The sequence below is a fragment of the Mus pahari genome, chromosome 15 (genome assembly GCF_900095145.1).
Source record: "Mus pahari chromosome 15, PAHARI_EIJ_v1.1, whole genome shotgun sequence".
Lineage (NCBI taxonomy): Eukaryota > Metazoa > Chordata > Mammalia > Rodentia > Muridae > Mus > Mus pahari.
Window position 1 is genome coordinate 60,468,134 of NC_034604.1, and position 11,234 is coordinate 60,479,367.

The window sequence follows — 11,234 nt, forward strand, 5'->3', positions numbered from 1 at the left end:
ACAGTGGGATTGGTGCCTCTGCAGTACTGTGGGGTTAATACATGAGAACAGTTGAGAACACATTTAATAAGGTTCTGATTTCTGCTACTACAGAAAGAACAAGTGTGGAACCTTGATAAACAACAGGAAAGAAACATTGTCCAAGTTTTAATAAGGGTGTCTGTTTTTCTTTCATGTCAATTCATAACGCCCACACTATATAGACCATAAATAAGCATTTTACAAACAAAAAAAGTAGCATGTCAATAAACATAACACGTTGAGACTTTTTTTTCCATGTCAAAAGTCACAAACTTACATTTATACAGTAGATATTTTCAACCAAAGCACTACACAGAAGAGGCAGCTGTTGGGAAGTACACTGCTCAGGTAGGGCCAGTGTGACAAAGTCTGCAGGTCTCTACCTAGTATGCACTCTGTCCCCCCACTTAATACCTGCTAGACAACTCACAGATGCCTCCCAGGGGATAGAAACAGATGATCTCTTTGAAAGTTTTCCTCAGTTCTTGACTCCGGAGGGCATAAATGAGGGGGTCGATGACAGCGTTACACATGATCAGTATGAGATACAAGTTAAAATGAGACATGAAGCACACGCAGTATGGATTCTGAGGGCAAGAGATGTAGAATAGTAAATGGAGAAAGAACGGGGCCCAGCAGACAACAAAGACTCCAATCAGGATGGTCAAGGTAATTGCCCCCTTCATGTTGGTACCCTGGCGGATGGTCCCTGTGCCTGGGAGGACAGCAATCCTCTTAATGTGAAGCCTCGCCATCAGGAACATGTGGACATAGAGAGAGGCCATGAGAACCAGCATGGTGAAGAACATGGAAATGAGGCAGATGATGACAGCGCTGCTGTCCGAATAAATGATGAAGAGTACGCCTGATACCGTGCAAGCTGCCCAGATACAACTTATGATGATGCCGACCCGCCTAACCGTCATGATGTTATGGTACTGGAGCGCATAAAAGATAGTGAAATACCTGTCCACCGCAATGGAAAGCAGGCTGCAAATGGATGCGAGCAAGGAGCTACAGATCACAGAGTCAATGACATTATCAATGTTCACGGTGAAGCTCTGGGCGTCCGTATCCGTACTGTTTAGCAGGGTGATGACGATGGTTTCCGACCCATTCGAAACGCTCACCAGCATATCTGCCACAGCCAGGCTACAGATGAAAAAGTACATGGGTGAGTGCAGGTTCTTGTTCTTGGCTATCGCCACGATCACTAGAATGTTCTCTAACAGGCTTATGACACCCAGAGTCACAAACACCTCGGGGGAGACAAAAAGTTGTTCATAGCATCCTCCGTCCGGGTGGCCCTTCCCCAGCGACTCGCTGGCATTGCCGTGCAGCCCGTAGCTGCTGCGGTTCCAGAGGTGGAGGGAAGTATACATGCCATGGTGGTGGGTGGAGTTCATCTTCCTGCAGCAGCTGAATTTGAGTCCTCCTTGAACTGATCCAACCTCCTGGGTCAGGGAAACTCCTAGTGATTCTCTCCCAGTCTGTATGCCTGTAGAAGTTGGGAGACTGCACTTGGTGCCTGCTGGGAGCAGGGTCAGAAGCAGCAGAGCTCGCAAAGGAGTTGTTGGTCTCTTCTGGGTTCAGCTCTGCTCATCCTCTCTTTAGAAGCTGGCGCTTGCTTCTGAATGCTCACTCTTGGTTGACCAGTCTGCAGTTTGCTTTTTTTTTTTTCCCTCAGTGCAGCTTTCACTTTAGTATTCACTCGGGGTCTTTTCAGAGTCCTTTTCCCTGAGAGTCGCTGTACAGCTGGGAGCCGCGTCTGCATCTGCGCGCCCACACTCAGATCCGCAGCCTCTCAGAAGTTCAGCTTCCCAAGCATCTTTGTGAGCTGGAGAGCAGCCTGGTGCGGGCTGCTGATTTCTTATGGTTAGTTGGAGGGGGGGGGGGGTTCTGAATGGCTCCTCCCCTGCTTCCTTCTGACCAATCCGTGTTCAGTGGTTCTGAGACATTGATCTTGCACAGATAGATTACAGGGCAGCACCCGGCTCAGTGGCCAGGGCTGCTGGGGTGGGAAGGAAGTAGCCTGTAAGACACACGGGATTTTCCTTTCCAAGTTTTAAGAGAAATGACTTGATTGTTCGAGCACATTCTGTAATACTCCTGAAATCCTCGGGAATCAGCCAGGCTCTTTTCCTCCTTGAGCCTGAGCTGCATGTGTGATTGCGGATAAAAAAGAAATGAAAAGCAGCTGTCCTGGCTCCCGAAGCAGACGCTGCCCCTCTGCTGCCCAGGATCCCTGAATGAGCGAAGGCTCAGTTTGAAAGACTAGAACTGCAGGCAGTATTTAATTAGATAGATGAGTATGCTGTGGAGAATTACAGCAGAGCCAGAGGTTAAGACCAGGTTCACTTCTTGCGTGCTGGTAGCTGTTTCTCCATTCGCAGTTTCTGCTTTAACAGCTGGAAAAGTGGTCATTCACTGTGTTTTAAAAAGTTCAAGTGGCATTCGTGAAAGCATATTGTCTGGGAACTTAGACAAATCAACAATGTGATAATATTCTGCATGGTTTGTTGTTATTGTTGTTAGGTTGGTAGGGTTTTGTTGATGTTTTGTTGCTTGTTTTTTATTTAAAGATAGTGTTCTGGTTTTTGTTTTTTAACTTGTTTTTGTTTGTTTGTTTGTTTGTTTGTTTTTGTCTTTCATAGTTGGAAGCATCACAAACTGACACTGCAAACACTTTGGCTCCGTACTTACTCAGGCCAGCGCCAGTGACTGCACCTTCATGTGTGCTGCTTTGAAGAGATTGCAGTTTAGCTTTGAGCCCCACTCTCCGCACCCCGTGTGTGTGTGTGTGTGTGTGTGTGTGTGTGTGTGTGTGTGTGAAAGACAATGCTAACCATTTCTTCAGAACACTGTGCTAAATTAGTGTTGCCATGCAACTCTGGAACTGAGTAGGACCTACTACTGAATTCTCACCAATAGTACAGGAGTTGGTACTCATTGGGTCACCCCCTCCTCTTGATTCTGCTCTTTCTCCTGTCTGGAAAATGACTGCAGAGTTTCTAGATGCTTAGCCCCCTACTAAGTAACTGTGCAGAATAGAGCTCCCCCTCTAGACTCCTTCCGTCTTGAGCTGACCAACTACCACGCATGTGCTAAGAACTAGGGACAGCTTTTACTATTGTAAACTCCCAAGTGGTTCAGCTGTTACATACAGCAGCTGGCAGTTGTTCTCTCCAGACACTTCACTAGAGCCCTGAACAAGACTGATTTACATATTTATTTCCCTTTTCACACTTTCTCCAATGGTGAATTATCGAACCAGTAAATAAGTGATAGAGAAGAAATCCATGGAGTTATTTAAGTATCACATGGTTAACTGAATAATCTTTCTGAGTAACTCTTGCCTTTGTGCATGGAGTGCATCTGGTTTTCATAGCAAAGAAAGTATTTCCTAACCCAGCACCATGAAGGTTTATATTGCTTTATTGAAATTGCCTGTGATGGAATGTTACTCCTATAGGTGTGATTATATGAGGTGTTCATAATAACTGGCTTAAAGAATTTCACACACAGAGGCTTTCCCCAAGAATAACTCTTAAAGGTCAGTTTTTTTTCTTCTATGTATGGTCATACTTTCTTATTTCCTTTCCTACTTCTTTTTATTTTTGTTCAAAACTGGACATATTATGTTACAGCTATTCTGGAAACTGTATTTACCGCTTACATAAAGGTTTTTTTTGTTTTTTTGTTTTTTGTTTTGTTTTGTTTTTGTTACGGTGGTTGGTTATCATTGTTGTTTATTCGGTGACTTATGAGAAAAGTTTGCACTGGTCTATCTCCTGTGCCCAATAAACTATCTGATTTGTGATCTTACTGGTCAGAGTGATGGACGAAAGCAGCTACAAACAGGAAGTCTCCTAGCCTTGTGTGTTGAAGCAAGCCTACATTGTACCACCCTAATCCCCACCCCACCCCCACCCCACTCTCCCTTGACAGCCTCCCCTCCCCTTACTCTCTGTTTGCACAGAGGAGAAATCAGCCAAAGGTGAGGATTTAGGGCTCTCTTGACTCGTTCATGAACTTATGCATAGCTCTACAAACAGCACGACTTTTTATATTCTCAGAGCTCATTCGATCTGTCTCTATGGAGACCCTGTTCCCTTGCTTGCCTTTAAATTTTTAAATTCTTTTCTCTAAGTTGTGCCCAAAATGTCAGGCAACCATGAGATTAACAGTTGCTTCTAGTGCCAATGGGGGCCAAATCTCTTCTTAGAGGGCACATTCTGGGTCAGGAAAAAGCTTTGGAAGTCTGGTTTTGAGGGTTCAATTCAGGTAAGCTGAGCTGCTTCTCCATAAGGGTGATAAGAGATAAGATAAGGACTTCCAAGTCAGGTTGCCTCTATACTTCCTGCTAAAAGATGCTTTTTAGTATCTTTCTCCCAGTTGATTTTCAAGGATACAAAGCAAGCTGGTTAAATACCACAAAGTTTACTTTTTAAACGTTCTGTAATTTAGTGATTTACTGGCTTCTTCCTAAATTGCTTGGCACATTAGTTTGTTTCATGTTGTGTACATTATAATGCTGACAAACGTTGCTAATGGTGTGCATTCGCTGGGTGAAGAGATTTTTCACTAGCCCTTACTTTAGAAATTTTACTAAGATTATTTCTCATCCTTACCTTTTATATTAAAATAATTAAATTAGATTAATCTCGATCAACCCTCCCCCATAACAGACTTGTTGATGAATGACTAAATGAGTATTTTGTAGTTTTCCTACATCTATTATAAAAGCTTTTCATCCAAGAAATAAAGTAATATAAAGATGGGTGAAAATTTAAATAAGATAATGTGAATTTTAAACCAGTAAAGAACACATTAGTATCAAAATGTCTGCAGACTCCCTTTTCTATCTTTTCTTGGAAAATGGTTTTGGTTTTGGACATTAGGATCAAATGAAAATCTTATAAAATCCAATACCTGTGAAATCTCATTTTTGATTTATTGAGTATAAATTTAGATTTATGGTAAGTCATGCTGAAAAGATCTCCTACCTCCAAGTAGACATTTTATTCACCTTCTATTTCTCTTTTATACTGTGAACCAGGCTATATAACCAGCCATGTCACAAACACTGAGAATATTTTGAAAACTTTATTGCAACTAAAACAAAACAAACAAACAAACAAAATACTTCAGGCTCCATATGCCCACTGCTAGGAGTCTCAGCTAGAGTGACCCTCATAGACTCTCCGGAGCATCCCCCACCCCAAGTCTCTGGTACATCCTAGAGATGCCCCACCGACTTACCCCCAATTTCTTATCTCTCTTCCTGCCCTCTCCTCCTACCTCTCCCTACACCTTATTCTGCCCCCTTCCCCTCCCCATCTCCTCTCCTACCCAGTTACCTTCTTCCACCCAACTCTGATGAATATTTTATTTCTGCTTCTGAGTGAGATTCATGCATCCTCCCCTGGGCCCTCATTATTATTTAGCTTCTTTGGGTCCATGGATGGTAATATGGGTATTACTTAATGACTGACATCCACTTTATGTAACTACATACCATGCATGTCCTTTGGGGTCTGAGTTACTTCACTCAGGGTACGTTTTCTGGTTCCATCCATTTGCCTGCATATTGCATGATGTCCTTGTTTTTAGTAGCTGAGTAGTATTCCATTGTGTAAATGAGCCACATTTTTTCTTTATCCATTTTTGGTTGAGGGACAGTTGGATGGTTTCCAGTTTCTGGCTATTGTAAATAAAACTGCTATGAACATAGTTCAGCAATTTTCCTTGTGGTATGGTAGATCATCTTTTGGGTATATGCACAGGAGTGGTATAGCTGGGTCTTGAGGTAAAACGATTTGTAATTCTCTGAGTAACTGCCAAATTGATTTTCAGAGTGGTTGTACAAGCTTGCACTCCTACCAGCAATGGAGGAGTGTTCCCCTTGCTCTATGTCCTCTCCAGCATGTGCTGTCACTTGAGTTTTTGATCTTAGCCGTTCGGCTGGGTGTAAAGTGGAATCTCAGAGTCATTTTTATTTGCATTTCCCTGATGACTAAAGACGTTGAACATTTCTTTAAGTGTTTCTTGGCCATTAGAAATTCAAAGGGATAAGGACATCAGCCCACCCACAAAATCTTCAACCCAAAATCTGTCCTGCCTACAAGACGTGCCAGGACAAAGATGGAGCACAGATTGAAGGAACGGCCCAACTTGAAACCCATCCCATAAACAAGACCCAATCCATAGCACTTACTCAGTTATGCTTGAGGACAGGAGAGGCTCCACCCAGCATCTGACCAAATCAGATGCAGAGAAGCAGAGCCAAACATTAGACAGAGCTCAGGAAATCTTATGGAAGAGTTGGGGGAAGGGTTGAGGAGAGATAGGAACTTCACAAGAAGACCGACAGAGTCAACTAACCTGGTCCTTCGGGGGGCACCCAGAGTCTGAACCACCAATCAAAGAGCATACATGGGCTGGAGCTAGGTCCCCTGCACATTTGTAGCAGATGTGCAGCTTGGTCTTCAGGAGGGTCTCCCAACAACTGGAGCAGGGGCTCTCTATATCTCTATTACCTGCCTATAGATCATGTTTCCCTAATGGGGAGAGGTTGCACCTAGTCGTGCAGGGACTTGATGTGCCTAAGGTGGAGTGGTTCCTGGGAGAGGAGGCATTCCCCCTTATCATAGGAGAAGGAGAAAGGGGATGGAGGGAGGGGCTACATAAGGGGAGACTGGTAGGGGCCTGTAATTGGGTTGTACAGTGAATAAATAAATCAATTAATAGAAAAAAATTAATTTAAAAAAGAAAAACCTAGGTTGTCACTTATTTCTGCCCTAGGAAGATTATTTGCCCTACATTTTATAACAATATAAATGAAACAATTCCAGAGAGAAACATTTACCCAACCATGGCACCCATCAACCCAATTTTTAGATGACATTAAAAACATTTTTCCACCTCAAAATAGGGGCAGACCGTTAAGTCATTTCAGAAAATGTTGCAGACTCGCCTCCCTCCTGAAGTTTGGAGCTTGCAGGAGCAGATGAAGTTTCTCAGCTCTCCTACTGTAGAAAGCAGCTCAGCTCTGTCCCTTCCTAGAAGACTGCGACAAAGGGTGTGTCTTTCCTAGCTCTGTTTGTCACACCATGTTCTGTTGCCGCATCGTCCCAAACATAAATTGATTCCAAACTTAAGGGATGCCAGGGAACATTTTGAACGTGTGGCAGTTTGGGGAGTTGGTTTTGCAAAAGTTTGTATAAAATGTACCCAGCTGAACTGAAGCAAGACAGCACCCGGAGGACACCACCCAGACACCAGAGGTGACCTTGGCTTGCACTCCCCGTTCCATGAGCTCAGTCAAGCACATATGGACTGCGACCCTATGAGAGGTCTTCTGAAACCCCCGTAGGCAACCTACAGGCCCTTCCCGTCTTAAAGTGTGCTGTGGTAGATTGTGCCTGTGCAAAACGCTGTTGAGGTAGAGTGTGCATGTGCAAAATGATGTTTCTATTTTTCTTTATGTCTTTGGATTGCAGTGGGGTGTTTTAAAACTTACTTTGTTTTGTTTTGTTTTTTTGGTATTTTGTGCTTTATTCCTTTCTGCCCTCAAAACTCTCATTTTTTAATTTTATTTTAATATGATTTTAGAACCTACGATTATTCTAGGAGCATGTATGCCATGTGACAGACAAACTAAATGTACTGTGATTTGGTGAATCTGTTCACTGAATCGCATTTGGGATGCATTGGCCAAATTACCAAACTACAAAAATTGTGCTTGTTTAAAAACACTTAGTTGAGTACTGTGGTTCATATATGTAGCCCCTCACCCCCGGCCCCAGGGTGCTGGGGCAGAAGGAATTTCATGCCTTTATGGCCAGTCTGAGTTCCAGGCCAGCCTGGACTGCATTTGTGAGACTTTGTTTCAGTTCAGTGAGATATCTTGGTAGTAAAGATGTTTGTTGTTGCCAGGCCTGACAACTGAGTATGGTCACCAGAACCTCATGGTAAGAAGAAAAAAAATCTACTGCCTCAAGTTTTCCTTAACCTCCACACACACTTCTGAACACATACACATGGCACTCATCACACACACACACACACACACACACACGCTAAATGTTTTGTAGATCAGAATAAAAGTTTTAGTGACTTAATGTAACTAACAGTAAATATTCGAAATTGACACATACATCTAAGTCCCACAGCTTCTTCTGTCTCTGGAATTTTACCTTTGGAAGGTCATTTCAGACAGGAGACAGGAGGCATACAAGGGGGAAAGAAAGAAATGTCCTCTGGTATCCTTAACAACCTCGGCTGCCAGTGTGGGGGTTTTCCTTCTTTGATGACAGTAGGGAAATCTCCTTTTCACATGGTGCCACTCTTGACATTGTGGTAGAAGATACTTTTCATTAAAGGTTCTCCAGCTGGGAGCAGGGACCTGGGAGGCTAAGGCGCTCCAGTGAACTCAGCTGTGTGAGGCTGGGAAGCCACTTAACCTTCACTAAAGCTTTAGCCTCTTCCTGTTGTAAAGGGTGTGATGCCTGCCTCTCGGGTTTGCTGTGGGATAAATAAGAGGTAGTGATGTCTGTAAAGCACTTAAGGCTCTTGAAGCAGGTGTTATACAAATACAAAACATCTATTAAAATAAATAAATAAATAAATAAATAAATAAATAAATAAATAAATAAATATGGAAGTGTCTAACGAACACTGTATGCACCATGACTTAAACCATTCTTTATAAACACTGTATGTGCCCATGATGGACCTGTACAGCATCCTCACTGTGCAGCTGGTGGCTCTCAGTACCCTGTGGGATGTGGGTCTAGGAGCAATGTGGGAATACAGCTGAGAAGCGGAGACCTGGCCGTGGAGCCTAACCAGTGACCGTCATTGTAGGAAAGCAAGCAAACAACAACAAAACAGATTCAAGGCTGTAGGGCAGTCAAACATTAAAGAACCTAAAGGACAGAGATGAGTCAACAGGTCCCACCATACAAATAGCGGAGTTCTCTCATGGAGCAAACTGGAGAAAATGTCCTTAGCTTGGTAGGAGGTGATGCTGCCGGCCGTTGTAATAAGTGCAGGGACAGGAGAGCAGAAGGGAGGTCGTTACTTGGCATTTCTGAATCGAAGGCTGAAAGAGTCAAGGACTATGCACACATGAGGATTTTCCCAAGAAGTTACTGGAAAAGAAAGATATGGAACAGCACATTTGTTCATTAAAAGCCCCTGAGGCTCTAGCTCAGTGTGTAGCATGCTTGTTTAGTGTGCAGAAAACCTCGGTTCAATACCAGCAGTTAGCAAACAAGGAATAATAGTGAACTCCTATAATCACTGCATTGCCGAGGTAAAAGCAGGACTCCATAGCAAGTTCAAGGCCAACCTGGAACACACAGACCCTATTTCAAAGAGGAAGCTAGGAGGAAGAAAATAAATTTCTTATGGTTCATCCTTGGAATAACGTTATCAGAACAGCTATGATGGTCTATAGTGCCCAGCAACCAACAGCCTCTTAAACTAAAAAGAGCTGAAGGTTTCCTGGGCTCTCCTCCCAGTTCTGCAGAGCAGCTGTGCAATGAGAGTTACTAATTTGTCAGTTGCTGCACATACATTTGTCTTGTTGGCAAGCATATGAGTTTATTTATGGCAGGAAACAGTAGCCACACTTCAGGGTGCTTCCAACAAGGCACCCACCTGGTAAAAGCAGGAAGACAGATGCCCCTGATTGAAGAAGTAACTGGGATTGATTTTAAATCTCTTTATTCCTTTAACGTAATTTTAAAATTTAGCTTTAGGTCTTACATACAGTAGAACAGCCTTTGTGACTTCCTTTCAGGGGTTCTCTGTGTGGAACTGTTTCTGACATACAGATTTGCTGTTGCTTCCTCTCTAAGGCTTGGCTAAAACCACTTATGGGGTGCCCTGGGATGGGGTTTCCATGTCGGAAAGCAGTTCAATAGGAATAGACTGGGCTTAGTGTGTCTGCATAGAACAACCTGCTTTGTGCCTTCTGAGCAATTACTTTGGCGGATTTTTTTTTTCTTTCAAGGAATTGTTATAATTTAAGATTTTGCCACAATCTCTTTCACTGTGTCCAGTAGAAATTATACTTCTATGGCAACTGATTTATATGCACAAAATTTTAATTTAGATGGGAGTTTAATTCTGCTTTAGTCTAGGACATTATTTTTTTTTTTTTACAGAGGAGGCTCAAAAGATGCACTGCTCTGGTTCGCACGTCAAGCATATCAGAGCTAGAGTTTGAGCCCAGCTGCTGTGATCGCAATCATATCTATTTCCCTTGGATAGTAAGGAACCTGTTAGTTCAGAAATGTGGACTATTGACATCCGAAATTCCTCTGCTGCAGCAGCCAAGACTTCCTCACTCCCAAGCTGCAATCTAAAAACACAAAGCTCTTTTTTGATGGAGCAAAAGTACAATAAACTTATAACAACCACAACAACAACAACAACAACAACAACAAAAAACCTTGGGGGAAGACCTTTGGCAGTGAAGGTTTTTCCCCATGGTTCCTTTCTCTATAGTTAGCATGGTTGGTTGCCTTTCTCTTTAAATACCCGCTTTGCCTATAGTATTGTCACTGATCATCGAAATATAATTCACATTAGATAATTATAATTCTCAGAAACATTCAACATGCCCAAAATAAAATAATATACTGCTAGATATATGCTCCATAACAATTTGGTGTATATGGCTAAAAGCTAAATGTATGTTTGAATTTCCTCTTTTTAATATTAGAGTAATTCCTCTCTACAATATTTGAATATCATGATCACTACAAATGATTGTTATGAGAATTAAGTGAGCTAATATCTTTTTTTCCACTTTTTATTAGGTATTTACTTCATTTACATTTTAAATGCTATCCCCAAAGGCCCCTATACTCTCCCCCCACCCCACTCCCCTACCCACCCACTCTCCCTTCTTGGCCTTGGTATTTCCCTGTACTGGGGCATATAAAGTTTGCAAGACCAAGGGGCCTCTCTTCCCAATGATGGCTGACTAGGCCATCTTCTGCTACAAATGCACCTAGAGACATGAGCTCTGGGGGTACTGGTTAGTTCATATTGTTGTTCCACCTATAGGGTTGCAGACCCCTTTAGCATCTTGGGTACTTTCTCTAGCTTCTCTTTTGGAGGGCCCTGTGTTCCATCCAATAGCTGTCTGTGAGCATCCACTTCTGTGTTGTCCAGGCACTGGCATAGCCTCACAAGAG

At 42.8% G+C, this 11,234-nt stretch overlaps 1 protein-coding gene across 1 annotated transcript; it reads right to left on the reverse strand.

Annotated features, from left to right (window-relative positions):
* Nucleotides 1–222: 222 nt before the first annotated feature.
* On the reverse strand, nucleotides 223–1,517 carry Mc4r (melanocortin 4 receptor). Its single transcript, XM_021214938.2, has one exon. The coding sequence runs from the start codon at nucleotides 1,425–1,427 to the stop codon at nucleotides 429–431; it is 999 nt and encodes a 332-aa protein (XP_021070597.1). The 5' UTR covers nucleotides 1,428–1,517; the 3' UTR covers nucleotides 223–428.
* Between the last annotated feature and the right edge of the window lie 9,717 nt (nucleotides 1,518–11,234).

Bases quoted from the DNA above. Each gene is read 5' to 3' on its own strand.
- Mc4r (XM_021214938.2), bottom strand. From the start codon at position 1,427: ATGAACTCCACCCACCACCATGGCATGTATACTTCCCTCCACCTCTGG.